The sequence below is a fragment of the Lissotriton helveticus genome, chromosome 1_1 (assembly GCF_964261635.1).
Source record: "Lissotriton helveticus chromosome 1_1, aLisHel1.1, whole genome shotgun sequence".
Taxonomy (NCBI): Eukaryota; Metazoa; Chordata; class Amphibia; order Caudata; family Salamandridae; genus Lissotriton; species Lissotriton helveticus.
Window position 1 is genome coordinate 701,193,188 of NC_136057.1, and position 19,841 is coordinate 701,213,028.

The 19,841-nt window shown below is 46.8% G+C and overlaps 1 protein-coding gene across 1 annotated transcript in view; it reads left to right on the forward strand.

The window, feature by feature from the left end:
• PPFIA2 (PPFI scaffold protein A2) overlaps positions 1-19,841 on the forward strand; it is a 2,034,471-nt gene that overhangs the window by 1,689,629 nt on the left and 325,001 nt on the right. The window contains exon 20 of the mRNA XM_078674230.1: positions 9,905-10,083. Within this exon, the coding sequence (XP_078530356.1) occupies positions 9,905-10,083 (179 nt within the window). The remainder of the gene's footprint in view (positions 1-9,904; positions 10,084-19,841) is intronic.

Below are 19,841 nucleotides of genomic sequence, written 5' to 3' on the forward strand. Positions count from 1 at the left end.
CCACTAAGTGTACATCATATATGCGTCATATCACTTTTTCACCATTGGGCAATATACCCCAGGGAGTATAACCAAAGTGAGCCATCATAGGTCATAACCCACTGTACCATAGTAGGGCACGTACTTGGCAAAACACATGGTCACCTTGTCCCCAGGTAAATATCCAAGCCACCGAGGGAGGAGGGATCTCGCTTGGCCCTCCCCGTATGCTGTGCAGCAGCCCCAGATCACACTGAGGGGCTGCTGCTGCTGCAGGTAGACCACTGAACAAAGATGGCCACCGTTGGTGAGGAGACTTCACTGGCAGGTATATTAACTGGGGAGGCCCCGCTGGGCCCTTCCCTACTTGCACCACCCTTTCCGTGGCTGTCTGCAGCACAGCCAGAACGGAATCAGGCAGCCCAGCCCCAGTTGCGGTTGATTTGGCTGGTCTTGAGCCTTTGCCAGGCTCAGGGCTCACCTGCACCTCTCCTGGTCTCCAGTTTCTCTCTTCTGGTCATGAGGTGGGAGGCTTGAGGTGCTGGGCAGCAGGATGTGGCCTGCCGGCCTGGTGCGGCTCGGGCCACACAGGGAAAGGTGCCAGCTTATGCTTCGGGCCTCTGTGCGGCTCTGGCAGCCACGCAGCGTTGGGATCTCCTGGGTAGTGGCAACAGGTCAGTTGTGGTGATATAAGGGCAGCCCACTCTCCCAGTGCGTATCACGCCCTGGGCGGTCCTGGAACTTCGGCATCTCACCTCCTCTCTGCTCCACGCACCGCTGGGACACCGAAAGCACTCCTTCCATGTTTTCCCATAACAAAGGGGAAGATTACTGCATTTCCTAGTGAAACAACAAGCGCTCCTTCCACGATTTCCCTCATAACACACAGGAGAAATGACTGCATTTCCTGGGCTCCTTCCCCGCTTTCCCCTCAACGGAGGGAAAAATCACTGCGCTTCCTGGGGGCCAACACCGAGCACTCCTTTATTAATGAAAGTGTGAAGGACACCCCTGTGACAGCGCCAGGCACACACCACACTGGCATTAGTAGTGCACAGAACATGGAAACTTCCAGTCAGGCAGGGAGTTCCAGGAAAGAAAAAATAAGCACAAGTAAACTCCAAAGAAGCCAAGTGCAGAGCCTGGAAGACTTTGATGACACTGAGTCTTCCACAACAGGGAGACCAGCACATACAGACCCTTGGAGAGTCCTCTCTAGCAGGGGGACAGAGCACCCAGCAAAGTCCTTGTCTACCCCAGTCAGCACACAGCAAAGGGGCAGTACTCCTCCTCCAGTCTCTTAAGCTCTTCTCCTTGGCAAAGGTTCCTCTTGATTTCTACAAACATAGGTCCTGAAGAAAGCCAGTTTTTTAAACAAGGCCTGACTGAAACTAGTTGACCACACGGGACGTGGGAGACCATAAGGCTGTTAAAAAATTGACTGGTGCTAATTCCATTCCTCCCTCTCCGGCACTTGATGCCGCCCAGTGTCAATCCTTGGCAGATTACTTTATAAATAAAGTTGATCTTATCTATGACCATTTTACTACACTCCCAGGGACTACTTCCATTGCCCCTGACATGGTCCAGGAACCGGTGAATACCACCATTGATGCAGTAATTACTACTTGGCAGCCTTTAGATGCCATTTCATTTGTCTCCTGCTTAAATAGTGTGCGATCGGGCTCCCCACGGGACGCTCTCCTGGCCAAAATATTAAAACAATTAGATCCCCTCACACACCCCATCATTATCAAACTACTAAACGCTTCTCTGAGTGAGGCCCACGTCCCCCAACCTTGGAAACACGCCATGGTTGTACCTCTATTGAAAAAATTGGGGGCAGATTCTTCCAACTCTGCCAATTTCCGCCCTATATCATTGTTGCCTGTCTTTTCGAAGATATTGGAGAGACATATTAATTCCCAGCTTTCTAAACTGGTCGAAAACACTGCCTTTCTCCATCCTTCACAGTCGGGCTTTCGGCCTCGGCACTCAACTGAGACTGCCCTCCTGGGGGTAACAGAGAGTCTTAGGCACGGTGTCGATCAGGGAAACACCATGGCGCTCATCCTGCTGGATTTGAGCGCAGCCTTCGACACCGTGTCGCATTCCATCCTCATTGACTCTCTGAAAGCTCTAGGTGTGGCAGGCCAGGCCCTGGCCTGGGTGGTGTCGTTCCTTAGCGACCGGACCTTTCAAATGTTTTCGCCTAAAGCAGCTTCCACCATCTGTCCATCTACCCGCGGCTTTCCCCAAGGTTCAATCCTTAGCCCTTTATTATTTAATATTTATGTTAAACCCTTGGCGACCATAGTTGAACAGGCCGGGCTAACCCTGCTCTCCTATGCAGATGACACCCAGATTGTCTTCTCCCTATCAGGGAGAGACGAGAACAATACCTCCGCACTCAAGTCTGGCCTCATTCTTGTGGCCGACTGGATGCGGAGAAATTGTCTCAAGCTGAATGGGGAGAAGACCGAGGTGGTCATTCTGGGTCGGAACAAACATCTCTGGGGTCCCCGTCATTGGCCCATTGAACTGGGAAATGCACCGACACCTTCCACTGCAGTTCGTAACCTGGGCGTCATTATTGACGACAGGCTAACTATGAGGCAACAGGCTACTAAGGTTGGAGCCATTTGCTTCTCGCTGCGGTGGCTTCATAAGATTCTGTGGATGCTCCCCCTCTGCTCTCGCAGAACCGTAGTCCAGGCACTTGTAACATCACGCCTGGACTATGGCAACATTCTCTACCTGGGCGCAGATAAAGCTACCATACATGTTCTTCAGGTTGTACAAAATGCGGCTGCGCGTTTACTAAACAACGTCCCTAGACGCATTTCAGCCGCTGCCGCCTTGCGGGACCTTCATTGGTTGAGCGTCCCCGAACGGGTTAAATTCAAGGCACTCTGTTACATGTTCAAGGCCAAGCAGGGCAGCACGCCAGCTTATATCCAAGGGTTGGTAAAACCTTACAGTCCCTTACGCTCACTAAGGTCATCGGACACTGGCAATTTCACAGTGCCAAGATGGAAGCTGACAAAAATGGGAGGCCGCTCCTTTTCTATTTTGGGCCCTAAATATTGGAACTCCCTCCCACTGGAACTAAAGTTAGAGACCAACCTACTTCGCTTCCGTAGGGCTCTGAAGACTCTACTTTTCACTAAGCGTAGCCAATAGTTGGTTGTGGCTTCAAGTCAGGTGCTGCACTTTCCTTTCTTCTACAGTCTATCCCTGGCGCCGGGAAACCCACTGTGGGTAGCTGTGCACGATAAAAGCTTAAATAAATAAAATAAAACCACATCCAAAAGCCTTGTTTTTAACTCTGCCTAAGGCCCATTGATAAATTAATTGACCGGGACGTCTAGGACAGCCTTTTTAACCCCACACAAGTCACCTCACTGCACACTCACTTAACAAAACCACCTCCGCTGTAATCAGCCGTCGTAGCACACCTGACGCACACTCGGTACCTCGGGTGGGGCCCGAAGATGAAGCATGCCACCAACTAAGTTGGTGGGTAAGGGCCTTCATAAAAAACAACTTGTTTTTTCTTTCTCCCTCAAAAACAATTGTTTTGACCCAACAGACACATAACCTTTTACAAGTAGCTAGCTCTTGTTGATTAATTCAGGACCGTGTCTCCCACTGTCTCAGTCTTCATATCTGAGGCCAACAGTTAAATAAAGGATCATTGGGGTATGCAAGTCTAATACAATGAATAATAAACCTGTTCCAAGTCAACGGGAATATAGAAAATAAATTCTAGATACCATCTCTATCAAGAACTCATTTTACCAGTCTCCTGATCAGAAGAGGATTCCGGTGTTCCATCCTCTCTTGACGTCGGCGGAGCATTATCCATTTATGTGAATAGAACAAAGGGATTTAGACCTTCACAGTCTCTCTTTGTAACATATGGAACAGGAAAATTAGGCACAAAGATATCCACTCAGACTGTTAGTTGGAGGGTTTCCAGGCAATCTTTCAGGCTTATAAAGTCAAAGAGATTTTCCCTCCAGCCATAATTCAGGGAAGGTCAATGAGAATGATTTCAGCTACTCGGGCTGAAGGAGGTGGGGCATCTCTAGAGGAAATCTGTAGAGCTAAAATATGGTCTATTCATCACACTTTTGCACGCCACTACAAGTTGGATGTTTCACAACAGGTTTTTGATCATTCTTCTTTTACTATATTATGATTGGCAATGAAGCAATTGGTGTAACAATAAAGGTACATATAGCATGACTTGGTTTTCGGTGTAGGTTTTTTATTGCTTAGTATGTCCTCATGTGGTTATGACTGGGACGAGGAGGGCAAGACAATACTTTAATGTTTCAATTACTTACCTGTAATCTTTACTACCTTGACTCATAGTCCTCCTATTCCCAGTCCAGACTTCCCTCTTTCCGACACTGCATCACCAAATAGAGGTGTGTAAGTTACAGGAGGAGAGGTAAGCGCTCTGTTTTTTTAGTGAATCAAAGAAAGAAAAGAAGGACATAAAGAATAGATATGGGGATCTGATGGTGTGCTACAAGTAGAAGTGGCTTGATTCTGCAATATTGAAACTGGAGGGACTTTTCATATCCACTCAGGGTGCAGCTCATAAGTTTTTCAAAGACTGGTGCAAGACAATGTAAGGAGCGGGGCATAGGTACCTCATTTATACCATAGACTCTGGGGATTCCAGTTTAAAGCACACGCTGCAAACTGCTGCTGCACTGAACTCAGTTGATTTGTGTGATAAATCATGGAGCTTGTGCATTATTCTATTCCTTAATTTGTGACTTTTGGCAGGGTTGAAATTGTAGGCTGCTGCACTGTCATCCCAGACTTAAAAATATATGAACTGTAAGAGCCATATAATTTTTAAGACAGTGCCTACAAGTGAAATATAGTAGCTAACAATGCTATAGAAAATGTGATTGTAATAACTGTTTAGGCTGTGATATTCTATTGAAAAATAAGGCAAAGTCGAAATAGGGATGTGTAGAAAATTACTTTGCAGTATGTCCAGATTCAACTATCATGACCATACCTGCTGTGTTGAACCATAAGAGGGTTCTACTGATGGTACATTACTCCCTGTTCTGCAAAAGGGGGAGTATGACCATGATCACCAAAATCTGATGCTCGCATACTGCTGTGGTACTCGGAGCAGAAGTGTAGTTTTTGTGGAATCTGTTAGGCACTGTACAAGTATAGAAGATGCAATTAAACCGTGAGCATTAATCTTCCCGAAAAGTTAGATTCACACCTGCAGAGCTCCACAGTTGTTATTGTCCCATTGCTCTATTTGTCAGTGGAGCTCTATGACAACTCTGGCAGCAAAACATTCAACTTAGAATTGCAGAAAATTAGTACAGGACAGAGAACAATGTGTCTGATGAATCAAACCTAAGTTCACTCCATTATTGTCTAAAGATAAAGACAGTGGAGGAAATAAAATACCTAGTCATTTATTAAATAAGCAAAGGCAGTAAATCCATGTAGTGCATTGGATTTCTTTTTTAGCTTCATTTTCCCTTCCTTAATAAAGTTCAGGTTTTTAAAAGTTTTTTTTACACAAAATATGTCCTTGTGAAATTATTTACTAGATCTTTTTCTGACAAAGTAGATTAATAATTGGGGTGGATGCTAGCCAACACAAGGAATATGGTTGCAGACAGGCTTAACTAGGGAAATCTGCAAAGTATTTAGGAGTAATAAAACATAAGTCAAAACACAGCACAGTATATATATATATATATATATATATATATATATATCCCCCACTAATTAAACAAAATTGAGAACATAATAAGTAAAATGACACTAAAATAGCAAAAATCCCATTTGTGGACTAAGAAATATAAATACTTATCAATTTAAGGCAAATATCACCAAGAAAAAGTAAAGGTGCAATCAGTAGTCACTGTTTGAATTTGGCTGGGTCTTAGGTGGGATTTCAGGTCAACTGCAATGGAACGTGTGTCAGAAACACCAAGTGGCTCACCCATATGAAATATTTTACCTTTTAACTTCATCTCTGAAATGGAAGTCAAAATTCACCAGCTGGGCTAAGTTGCAGGCTTTATCTGCCAAATTTCTCTTGAAGCTAGATAGTTGCTGGAGGAGGGTAGCTGAGGCCAATGGTTTGGGCAGAAAAAACTGAGAGCAAGAGAAATTTAATGGCGTCAGCTGCTGATGACCAAGCATCCAGGCGTTATATCTTGATTCTCCGCCTTTCTGTAGCGTGACAACATCATCATGGGGTTTGTTTTGAGAATATGCGGACCTCCACCTAGAGGAAGACCAACTGGTATTGCAGTAGTGTCCAGAGATAAAAGGTGCCCTGACCTTGCGAAGTGAGTTAACATTCCCTACATCACCATATAGGGAATTTTTTAATTGATTTTTAGTGGTGTGGAAAAGTAAAAGCAAACTGGTGAATGCATAGAACGAGTTACTGATCTACGGCACTGTTTGTGGTTGACATGTTTCAGCCTCACTGTCCATCTGGAGACTTTCTTCAGGACCGGTGGGTGTATAATCGCACCTTGTGGTGCCGTGAACAGAGCCAGTACAAGTCAGGAGAAAGCAACTATTGCAGGTCCACAGAGCCGGCCGGCTCCTTGAGGATAGGAGTAGATAATTAACCGCTTCTAATAGTCGCCACAATGTGCGATTATACCGCCTGGATCCTTTGTACGTGAATGAGGGTTTTTAGAGATGGAACAATAACGAAATTGACCCTGGTACACAGGACAAGTGGCCCATTCCCCCCTTTTTTGATTTTTTTGTACTGGCGCATGGAAGCCAAATGAACCACAGCTTCTCCTTCCCTCCATCCTGATTGAACCTTACTTAAGATATATCCACTTGAAAATCAGGTGAGTTGACCTAGGTTTTGGCAGAACAGATACTCATTTGAACTTAGAATCCTCTTCACCAAACTCTGAATCAGGCCTTTTCTATTGTTTAGAGATCTGAAAATCCTCTGGCAGCGTAAGCCTGGAGCTGTATCTGACAAAGTCCTCTTAAGATCAGCTAGGGTTGCCATAAAGTTCAGGCCGGCTCCAGAGGTCTTCGAAGTCCAATTTTTTGAAGTCTAAACTCTTCAGAGTTTCTGGAGCAGCTCTTCTGGGTCACTTTTAATGCTCCAATGACCACAGGGACTTCACTTAGGGGCCCGGAGTCACTCCTGCAGATGTCACTAGCCAGGGTCCAGTCCATTTACTGTTGATACTGGTCACCCGTACACATCAGAAAAAAGACCTCTTGCAGCTTATTGTGTTCCTGCAACTGTCATGTGAACTGACCCATGGGCCCATCTTAGTTATGAGCGTAGTGTTATGAGCCCCAATGTACCCCAATATAGGGCTAGGTACTTGCACAACCTTTTACCTACATGTATCCAACCTTGCTCTACATAACAGCTCTGATGCTGACATTATACCTACTTCGGTGCCGAATAAATGTGTGGTTTTCTTTGAAAACTAGTCTAATTTATTGTGCATGACCTCCTCAGCTTATTTTCTTCCTGCAGCTGTCAATTCAACTTACCCATGGGCCCATCTTAGTTCTGAGCATAGTTTTATGAACCCCAATGTACCCCAATATAGGCCTAGGTACATGCATGACCTTTTACCTACATTTGTCCTACATTGCTTGACAAAAAGGCTCTGATGCTGACCTTTTACCTACTTAGGTGCCGAATAAATGTGTGGTTTTCTTAAAAAACTAGTCTCATTTATTATGCATGACCTCTTGCAGCTTATTGTGTTCCTGCAGCTGACGAGTCAACTGACCCATGGGCCCATCTTAGTTCTGAGCATAGTTTTATGAGCCGTAGTGTACCCCAATATAGGCGTAGGTACTTGAACGACATTTTACCTACATTTGTCCTACCTTGCTCTACATAACGGCTCTGATGCTGACCTTTTACCTACTTAGGTGACGAATAAATGTGTGGTTTTCTTCAAAAACGAGTCTCATTTATTATGCATGAGGATTCTTAGTATTACAGAAGCAATACCATCTTCTGCATAATAACTCTGTACAAAAGTCACCACTATCGTCATCCTTGGCCGACAAGCCCATAGTACCATGACACATCTAGGTAAAAAACCTGAGGGTACCTTTCGGGCATATAAGTACCTCATCTCCGCTGAGCAAACAAGAGAAGAAAAACTTCCCTGCTGACATGCTGACACGAGATGCTGAAGTCCCTGCATGAAGACACTCCAGCATGCAGTGGACTGACATCCCTCGAATGGTGTCCAACTCGAGACCAAGACGGGGTCCTATATACTCTCCCGTCAATTAATGGGGTTGGCTCTTTCTTGGCTTTACACCTACATTCATGCTAGGTACACTTAGGTACATCTAGATAGGGCTTGCCGCCTAGGAGTACTCATGATTATTGCCATGTTATCTATATGCCTGCATATATTCATTGTTTTAGGACCCTGGTAGAATTCTAACTTTTATTTACTCTGTTGGTGCTTATAACTGTATACATCTGTTTCTGTCTAAGGGTTGTTCCAACATACATATTTTATACTAGAATGACACAGATTCAATAAATGCTTATCAAAAACGTACCCACCGTTTATTCTGAATATCTCTCTGAGACTGAGTGAGCACGAGTGACTAGGTGAAAAGCATTGTACTGTTTCCACGATCCCTGAGGGGTCAGGGTTGTCATGTTTGATAGTTGCCAGAAACTATTTGCTCCTTTGTAATGTTGTGGGGCTTATAGTGGCACTGGGAGTTAGCTGGTCTACAGATTAACATATTCTTTGGGGGTGTCTGGAATCAGTCTGGACACAAATTCCTTAGTTTATGTTGTCTAAAACGTGCAGATCCTATATAGATTTGTAGGAACCACGCGGCAATAGGTGTGAGCATGTACAGCCTTTCAAGTCTCCACACAGGTCTTACACAGCAGGTCCAGTCCTCTTTCCAGGTGCAGAAAGTATTTTGAGTAGCTGTGGGTAAGGTCCCACGTTCGTAATATTCACCAGCCAATGAGGGGTGGGTAGGTTTGACTCCTGGACACTCCCTAACCAATGAAACAAATCATTCTCTGATTGCCTTATTGCAAAGTATCCCACACTATGCTATTTTGAAGAAAATGTAAACTTGCACAATCTTTTTGACCCTGAAGGGAGTTTGTGGACTGGCCTGGGGAGTGCTTAGGGAAATGAGCAGCCCCTCCTCTTAAACGACACCAAACAGGTTTTGGGACCAGCTCTTCTTCCTCTGCACTGGTGCCACAAATGCTACAGAGGGCCTAGTGAACAAAAAACCTTTCTTCCCAGGTCTCCCTTTACCCTTAACTGTGAATGGGCAGGCTTCACCCTAGTCCTTTCAAGGCAATGAAGCTCCTGGACCCTCCACAGATGTCCTTCCTATACTGACATCTGTTACATATCTCACATCCAAGTCTTTTTGTGAAAAGGCCTAAGCCATTGTTGTTACTCTGGGAGCAGTTTGCCCTCCTCTTTACGGGGAATCACTAGCAGGGCCCTTTCTCACAGTTTCTATGTAGAAAAGCCTAGACTGAGAAAAATATCTATTACTAGCTTAAAAAGTGTTTGAAATCAAGTCTCTTATCAATTCACAAATGAGAATATGTTGTCAATTTTTCACATGAAACTAGAGGGAAAGCATGACAAGAATCTACGTGCCTATTTGATATTTTTACACATTATTATTAAAGTTATTAGCTGGACTGTGTGAACTTCAAAGTGGAAGTGTCTGATCTAGTACAATAGGAGTTCATCAATAGTTTGATTAATTACTCCAATTATGTGTAAAATCCATACGATTAAAGCTCATCTGTTTCCAGAACAGTCTCTGAATTGAAAGGCTATTTGACACTTTAAATATTGATAGCCCAATCTAAAGGTTTATCTTTTTATTTTTTTTGTAGAAGTTTGTCCACATCAATTGAACAGGAAGGCATCATTCTTGGAAGCAGTCAAGACAGTAGTCAAGACTCTCTTCATAAAGCACCGAAGAAGAAAGGAATTAAGTCTTCAATAGGACGTTTGTTTGGCAAGAAAGAGAAGGCTCGGCTTGGCCAGCTCAGTAAGGAATTTGGCATATCAGGTCAAGCTCACTATTCTCTGTTACATATTTTTCAATTTGGAGAGAATGACGTTCTGTTACATTTGTTGTACTTATTAAAACTTGATGGGGCGCAAAACCAACTAAGATTTTGTAACATTTTTATAACATATTGTATGTAATGTGGTAGGTGAAGTATGGAAACTATCAAAGCAATGAAAATAGATGTTTTAAGCACCGGAAAAGTCACCACAAATTACCCCCATTACTAATCTGAAGTGATACACAGGTAACAGTGTGATATAAATGATTAGTGACATGAAAACCCCAAACATCTAAGATTTATAAAAATAGACATGAATACAGAAACACATTTGTGCGGATGTGATAAAGATAAATTTACAATGGTCAGGCGATTTCAGAAGTTGTTTCCTAAGTTAAATTTGCCCGGCGTGGAACGCCTCTAATACCATACGAAGTTACTAAATAAAGAGGCAGGCGCTGGAGACTGGAAGACAGGAAACAAGTTTTATTCCGACGGAGTAGAACACATCAGATCGGACAACGAGGTATCGTCTCGAGGTGCTCTCCCAACCTCTCTGAGACCTGGTCTTTTATACACTGGTTTAAGACATGTGAACGTCCTTTATTACAACAGGGACATTGTAGAGCATGAGAATGACATCAGAACGATATCTCCGACACCCCCCAGTTCCAACCCCTTTCAACCCATGACAACAGTAGAGACCCTTTCCCCTCATATGATTGGGAGGGGCTATCACGCAGCTGAGTGTTCTGCCGATCTCTTTGGAATGTGTGCGCCTGATCGAATCTCCGGGGCGGGGATGTCATGATCAATAGTGGCCTCTTTCAGGAGAGGCGAGGGCGTACAGTAATGGGCAATAAACTGTATCTTCGGGCTAAAGGATAACCAGCAGTCAGTGCTGACGTTCAGGCTCAGAGGAAGGGGACATCATAGGAGGGGTATTCATGGACGGAAAGGACTGGTGTGGACAATCGAGCGTGGTGGAAGGGTTTATCCACAGAGGGGTATTCATGGACGGGAAGGAGGTGTTGGTCAGGCGCGGGGTGTGATTCCCTGAGACAGAGTCATGGGGGGTTTCATGGCTTGTGCATGTGAGCGCGGGGGCAGCCAGGGTGCGCGGGGAAGGCTTGCATGGTCAGGGAAATGTGCTGACGGGCGATCGTGAACAGGGAGACCATGGTACCTAAAATGGCTGTTGTGTATTCTCATACGTGAGTCTGCAAGATGGCGTAGATAATGTTCAGTACACGAACTAAATTTCCACAGTCCTCCCTTTAACATGTCTCGCCAGCTTGTCAGTTCGGATCAATCCCCATGAGACCACGCACTTCTATTTCGTATAGGGGACTCATGTGCTCTGGTTTAAAGTTCAAAGTCTTCGGGCACATACAGTTGGAAACGAGTGCACATAAAGATGGTAAACATTGAATACCTAAACAACACCCACATAGTATCTCGATTGGTATCAATAAAAACGTTAACACTCTCCATCCCCAGTTCTTTAAAGTGTCCCAGAACCAGCCTCCAAGCGACCATCCTTCCTGTTCCTGGTGAACCTCCGAGGACAGTCTGTGGAGGTGTTCGATTGCTTTGTAGACTGAAGGTGAGTTATCTGGCACGTAGGTGCAACAGCTGGAGCCGATGATGCGGCATGCACCTCCACGGTCGGCCAGAACCACATCTAGAACAAGACGGTTTTGAAGAGCCACCAGGCGGACTGCCTGAAGCTCAGCCGTGTTGTTGGCGAGGACGCCAGCGGTGATGTTAATGGTTGTTTCTAATGCCTGAGTCAGGTGTCGGATAGCGCGACTATTTGCCATTGGTCCCCACAGAGGAACAAGTCCCTTTGCTGCATCTAGGAACTGTGCTCCGGTGGAGTCGGCTTGTTCAACATCTCCAGCGCGCTTTTGCCGGTGGTGGTTGGCTGGAGCCACATACGTGGGAGGAAGAATGAAGGCGATGTAGCACGTACCCTTCCAGCCTTTTGGGAGCCACGTGTAAGCTTTGGTGCCACAAACAAAGTACATATTCGGGGAAGCAACAAAGGAGGGGGTGTTAGCTGAGGCCAATGTTTTGGTGATGCGGCAAGAGCTGTGACCCACCAGCTGCGTTCCTTGTCCTTCGAGGCATACGAGCCCTGTGACATTGATGACAGACAGGGCTGCAGTCAGGGTGGCAGCCGTTTGTTTCCGCAGGTGGGAGAAGGTGGATCTGGCTGGATTGTGGAGCACCTGCATTTCGACCCTTTCATTGGCAGGGATGTTCGTAAGGAAGGTTGAACCTGAAATTGCGGGGCAAAAGGGCTTTCCTGTGTTGTTCGGCCAGAACCCATAGTAGAAGTGCGACACTGTCTGACCAGAAGCAGCATTGTCCTTGTGGCTTTCTTGCATGAGGATCAACCAGGCGAGGCAAGAGCCGTGAGCTGAGAAAGGTGAAGGAATAAAGGGGATGGAGTGTCCGGTAGCATGTGGGAGCAACCCACAGATCCAGCAGTTTGTGGCATTTGCAGCAAGGTTGTGCTGGTGCAACAGTTGTACAAAGGAATTGTTCCAGAATTCCCTACGCCTTTCTCGAAGCTGAGGTGAAAGGGTGATCAGGTGGTGCTCTTTCACGGTTGTTGGCTGGACAGTTGTTGGCAACATCTGGTGAGCGGGCGTGCTTTCCTCCAGGATCCAGAAGGAAGTCATGAGGAGGAGGCAGAACAGGCAGATAATGAAGAAAGCAATTGTCTTTGATTTGTGCAAATTGTCAGTTTTTGGATTCCTATAGTGGGTATTTCCTGTTGCTTTCGACGTCTTCTTATCTGGCGCTTCCATCATCTTCTTATCTGGCGCTTCCATCATCTTCATCTTCAAGGTGCTCGGTAGTGGGCAGAACCACAGACTTAGTTTAGCTTCTCTCCAGGTAACCCTTGGTTGCTTTGGGTCACCGTTCTGAGATTTTTAACTTAGTCAGTGGCCTACTTAGCCGAAGCTCCCTCCTTTCGACGCAGGAAATACCCTTCTCGAGATGGCACAGTGGGATCAGAGTGTTTTGCAAGTTCAAGTGCCTCGGTATCAGGATAGCAGTTCAGTGACGGGCGGTCTTTGTTCAGGAGCTCTTCCTGGGTGCTGACGTTGTCTGTCGTGGCCAGGGTCGAGGAAATCTTCTTGCAGTGGTGCGCATGCAGCCAATTCTTTTTCCCCTCCACTCGAAGAGCCGTCCGAGTGGTGATCAGTACTTGCCAGGGGCCCGTCCACCGGGGTTCCAGACTCTTAGCTCGTTGAAAGTTCCGGATCAAGATATAGTCACCCGGTTGGATATCGTGACCGGGACCCCTGGAAGTATCGGGGATGGCCTGCTGCACCTGTTGATGAATCACAGACAATGTCTTAGTTAACTTGTACAAATAATCTGACAGCAGGACGTCGGGGACGTCATGAATGGAGGTTGGTTTGGGGGCAGTCCAGAGGTTCATAGGCCGTCCAAACACAACCTCGTAGGGGGTCAAGTGGTGCTTAGTGGGGGTGGAGCGCATCGATAGCAATGCCAGTGGAAGGGCATCTGGCCACTTAAGTCCTGTGGTGGCCACTATTTTTGACAGTTTCAGTTTCAGTGTAGCGTTGTATCGTTCAACCAGGCCAGCGGATTGGGGGTGGAAAACCGCATGGAACCTTTGTTTGACCCCCAACCCCTTCAGGATGAGTTGGATAACTTCAGCTATGAAGTGGGGGCCATTGTCGCTCCATAAAATTCGACAAAGGCCGTAGCGGGGAAAAAACTCCTTCAGTAGTACTTTGGCAGTAGTCATGGCAGTGTTATCACGGGTCGGATAGGCTTCCACCCATTTGCTGAAGGCACATACAATGACTAATACGTACTTCAAGCCTTGGCACCTCTCTAATTGGATGTAATCCATCTGGAGGACCTCAAAGGGGTGGTCGGGGATCCCAACCCTCCCCGGGGTACTACAGTTCCTTTCCCGGGGTTGTGTTGTAAGCAGATAAGGCACTGTTGGACTAGGCGTTTGGCTGAGTCGGGCATCTTGCCGTTGTGCCAGACTTTGGAAATGAGTTCGATCATGGGGGCAGAACCTATGTGTGCAGGGGAATGTGCCATTGTCAGTATGGGGATCAAGTATGCATCAGGCAGTAACCATTTGTTTGTGTCCTTTGTCCGCCAGCAGCCTTCGTCATCCCTTAGACCCACCCGCGCCCACTCAGTCAGTTCGTGTGGTGTGTTGGCCGATTGGATATCCCTGATCGTTTCCCTAGCGTTGGTCCATTTTTCTGCATGTGACCTGGTCACATACATGTGTGTCGTGGCCCTATTCTCAGCTGTGGTTCGGGCAGTGATGTCGGCTAGTGCGTTTCCCTGTCCAACTAAATCTGTCACCTTCTTGTGTGCCTGACATTTGATCACTGCTAATCGTGTGGGGAGAAGGACTGCTTCAATCAGGGCGGAGACTACATCTCCGTGAAGGATGGGTGTACCATGGGACGTCAGGAATCCCCTTTCCCTCCAAAGGATCCCAAAATGATGAACTACCCCGAAGGCGTACTGGCTGTCCGTGTAAATGTTTGCCGTGGTTCCTGCTGCTATGATACATGCTCGTGTGAGGGCAATTAGTTCTGCTGCCTGTGCGGATCGTTGTGTGATGCAAGCTGTTTCAACTACTGTTCGAGCAGTCGTTACCGCATAGGCAGCAGAAGTGGTGCCGTCTGGGAGTTTGATGCAAGAGCCATCTACCCATAGTTCTCCGTCAGGGTCTGTGAAAGCAATGTCTCGGAGGTCAACTCTACTCCTAGTCTGTTTGTCCGTGAGGGTCACACAGTCGTGTATAGGGGGCACATCGGGGTCATTTTCAGGCAAGGGTAACAGTGTAGCAGGATTCAATGTCGTGCATCTCTTCAGGGTGATGTGGGGCGCAAGCAAAGTCAATTCGTATCCTGTCAGTCGTGCACTAGTCAGGTGTTGAGTCTTTGTCTGGTTCAAAAGCGTGTCAACTGCATGGGGTACTAATACTGTGAAGGAGTTCGAAAGTACAATTCCCTCACTCTGTCGGATAGAGACAGCAGCAGCGGCTACTGCTCGAAGGCAGGCTGGTAGAGCTCTGGCGACTGGATCAAGAGTGGCAGAAAAGTAGGCACAAGGGCGCTGTTTGGCGCCGATGGGCTGAGTCAGAACAGACAATGCGCATCCCTCCCTTTCGTGAGTGTAGAGGGAGAAGGGCTTGGAGTAATCTGGTGTTCCTAGAACGGGTGCCGAGCAAAGGGCATCCCGCAACTCCTTAAAGGATGCTTGGCATTCAGGGGTCCACGGGAGTGGGAACGGAACATCTTTGGTCAACAGGGAAAGTAGGGGTTTTATAATGAGACTGAAATTTGGTAGCCATTGTCGGCAGAAAGAAGTAAGGCCTACTAATGAACGGACTTGCTCCTGTGTTTTTGGAATAGGGGTGTCTAGGATGGTTTGGATTCGGTCGGGTGTAAGTTTTCTCCCTTCTTTGGACAGGAGATGACCCAGGTATGTTACTTGGGACTGACAGAACTGCAGTTTCTTTTTGGAGACTTTGTGGCCATTCTCCGCGAGAAAGTGCAAGAGTTGGATAGTGGCTGTGATTGCAAGTGGAGTGGTGTCGGCCGCCAAAAGGATATCATCGACATATTGGATCAACACCACTCCATCTGGTAGCTGGACGGCGTCCAGCTGCCTTTTTAGGGCCTGGCTGTAAATGCTGGGACTTTCAGTGTAGCCCTGGGGAGCTCTACAAAATCGGTATGAACGTTTTTTTAAAGTGAAACCGAAGAGATAACGGCTGTCTGGATGGATGGGGATAGAGAAAAATGCATTTTTAAGATCTATAACGGTGAAGGTGGTGGCAGTGGACGGGATGAGAGTCAGAATGGTGGCGATGTCTGAGACTACGGGGTACTGTGGCACCACCACTTTGTTGACTTCTCGCAGGTCGATGATGAAGCGGTACGCTTTCTCATCCCCCTCACCTTGCTTCTTAACAATGGGTAGGATTGGACTATTGCAGACATTACTAACCACATCCTCTACCACTCCTGCATCTACCAAGGACTGGATAATCGCTACCAACGCCTTCTCGCCTTCGGGCGATATCCGGTACTGTGGGAGTTTCGGGAGTATTGCATCTGGTCGAACAGTTATGCGTACAGGATCGATCATCATTCGTCCCACATCCGAGTCGTTTCTGGCCCATAGGTGCAGGGGTAGCGAATCGAGCAAGGATAGGTCAGCATCTGTTAAAGTGCACATATGTCGTGCGGGGTAGGGTCCGGTCAAGTTCGGGTTGTCGTACAGGATGACTCGGACTCCTTCCGGGGAACACCTAATAGTAGCTCGGAAATGTTTCAGTAAATCAATACCCATAATAGCGTCAGGGGAGTTGGAGGAGAGCAGAAACGTCGTGTCAGTGGGATTGTTTCCTAGGTCAAAGGAGATAGGGGATTAGGGGATTAGTGGAGGGCGTCCCATCGAAACCTATCGAGGTAATGTGCGAGCCAGACAAGGGCGCCCTAGGAATCAGTCGTTTTGATAACACACTACGTGTCGCTCCAGTGTCTACCAGAAATGGAGACTTTGTACCCAGGACCTTAGCAGTGACATAAGGACCTTGCTGGTCAACACAGAGCTCGACTGGATCCCTCCCTTGCCCCTGGCAGTCCTATGCAGAGTCGTGAGCATTGTTGCCATCGGACTGCTGGTACTGATTCTGTCGGGGGCGGTCAAATGTGTTTGGTTTACCAGATCGGTCATTGGTGGTGTCGTGGGTCTGTCCTCGTCCCTGCCCTCCAGTTTTGGGGCCATTTGCCATGTCCCTTGTCTCCTTATTTTTAATCAGTTCCCGAAGGGCTAGGCATTGAGACTTCCAATGTCCAAATTCTTTACAAAATGCACATTGGTTCTCATCAAGGTCGGTTCGTGGAGCGCCAGGGGTGGGGTTACGGTCTCTAGGGGTCGAATTCCTAGGGGTATTTGACTGGTAATTTCCCCTATACCGTTCCCTCCCTGTGGTCACTCCCTGTAGTTGTGCAATCATTACTCGTTCCTTTAGGTCCTTTTTCTTTTTCTCAGTTGCCCTTTCGTTCTCGTTCTTTTGGTGTTCGTAATACTGAGCCATCTGAAGGATAGCTGTAGGTTTAGAGGCTCCCCAACTACTTTCGCTAGTCTGTAACTTTTGGGAGACCTCTTGCGATAGCCCCTTTACGTAGTTCTGCACGAATAGGTGTTGTCCGGTTGCGGTGGTCATGTCTTGGCCACTGTAGTCGGAGAACACTGTTTCAAATCGTGAGAAGTATTCTGATACGTCCTCTTGAGGTTTCTGGCGGCAGGCTGTGACTATCGACCAGTCTACCTTCTTTTCTGGGATCAACGTTTTTAGCTTCTGCACTATTTTGTCGGGGAGTTCCAATATGTCTTTTACAGGTTTCTTTCCGGGCTCTCGCTGCCTATCTAGTTCATCGAGTTTTGTCCAGGTGTGTCCGAACAGATCTGTGTGGTCGGCTCTCCGGATTTGCTTCCACACATCAGCCGGCAGACACAACCCGAAAAACAAATCCATGTCCGCTAGAGTCATTATGGTTGAGCCCAAGGCTGTGCCTAATTCAGTATAAAATGCTGTAGGGTTCTTTCTTAAATCGGGCAGGGTTTGTCTAAAAGTTAAAATATCTTGCCGATCCCATGGTAGGTAAACCCAGTTGTACACAACCCTACCTTTGGCATCTACATGGTTGATATCATCGTTCGTTCCCTGACCTCTTGGGGGAACCCAATAGGGGGCGGCTTCTCTGATAGGCATCATGGTGTTGGCTGCTTCTAATGAGGGCCCAATCGTCTCAGGGACTGTGATCTTGACTTCTGGTTTCTGTTCCGCGAGGTGGCGGAAGACCTCAAGCGTTTGCATGAAGAGGTCCGTCACATCGCTTTCAGCCCCATCTCCGACATCGACCCTTCTATATAGAGTCGTCACTTTAGCAGGACCCTTAGTCTGGTACCTATCCTCATACGCGTTCAGGGTGTGGTAGATGAACCGTAAAATAAAATGCCGTCTGTGACTACCGGCATGCGAGTTGTGCATACTCATCGTATATTCTTCGCTCTCTTTTCGTTCTACCAGGGTTTTTGCTATTTGGTCGATTCCATCCCGCTCATCTTTGCTCAACCTGTTTGGTCTAGCTGTTAGATGCCTGTTGGTCTCATGCTCATCTGCTGTTGTTACCAACGCGGCTGGTGCGAAGGCCGTAAGAGCCGGGGCACTAGCGCTGTGGTCACCCATGCCTGCACTTTGAACTGGTGAGTGTTGTGCTAGAGGTTGGCAGGGAGCATATGGAGGAGGCATGTAGATAATTGGAGGACCGAGCAGTAACTCGTCATTTGCCCGCTGTTTGGAGGGAATCTCCGGGTAGAGCGCAGAGGTGGTCCTGACAGGGCATTGACCTGTCAGTCCTGGTTCTTGCGTTTGTTTAACTTCCTCTCTTCTTCTTATTTCTTCATCTAGTTCTTTTGCAGCCAGATGGGCTGCTTTGCGTAATTCTTTCACTGTTTTTGCTTCTTCCTTTTTTTTGCGATGGTCTGCTTCTTTGCGCCACATGCCAATACTAACAAGCATAGTGGGCGTTACCTTATTTATTTTTACAGCTGCTTCTAGTGTTTTTATTTTATTTTCATCAAAAGAACCTATCAGTGGCCACTGGTTTTTAGGATCCCTTTTTGTATATTTATGCCATAACTTACTATAAGCTATAGCGACTAGTCCTTGTTTAGTAAACATGTCCTTATTAGGGGTGCCCTCCAGTGGAGCTGGATGGTTCATCTCTAATAAGCGGTCCGGGTTGACCCAACTATGAGCCAATGGGGAGAAGATAGGCATGACGGATTACAATGGGGGGCAAAAGCCTGCACTACCTATCTTTTCACTATTTGCAAAGACTGGACAGAATATTCTATTCTACGCTATTTGCAAACAGGGAATACCTCCAGAAAGAACCAATTCCCAAAACAGTCAATGTTTGGGCAAACAATCAATCAATGAAGGAGTGGAATAGGTACGACGTGTTAAAGTTTTGCGTTACCTACCCTTCACTATCGGCAAAGGGAGAGAGAATATTCCTATTCTTCCCCGTTTGTAGACAGAGAAGATCCTTAAGAGAACCAACTTCGAGCAATTCAATGCTCGATTCAATCAATCAATCAATGGGGAGAAAAAAAGAATAGGCACGACGTGTTAAAGTTTTGCGTTGCCTACCCTCCACTATCTGCAAAGACTAAACAGAGTATGGCGATTCTGTGTTTGTTTGCAAATAGAGAATTTCTCAGAAACGGTCAATAAGTAATACTAGTATTTTCAAACAATCAATCAATCAATTTCGCAATTTGTCGTGTGTCACGACCTTACCCGGACCGCATGGACAGTTTCTCGTCTTCCGCTTCCAGCGCCCGATCGTCCTCTATTCTCTGTTGCTATCGCGGCACTCCTGGTGGTTCCCAGTCAGGACCGTAGATCACTCGGGAGAGGTCTGCTCGGAATCAGTGAAGTTCAGATGATCGGCTGTCAGACGAGGGTCTATCGGACAGGAGCTCTTCCGATCGTTGCAGTCGTTCACTCTGTCGTCGGGACCTCTCCCACTGGATCCACGTGTCGCTGATGGGCCCCGCGTTTGGGACGCCAATTGATAAAGATCAATTTACAATGGTCAGGCGATTTCAGAAGTTATTTCCTAAGTTAAATTTGCCCGGCGTGGAACGC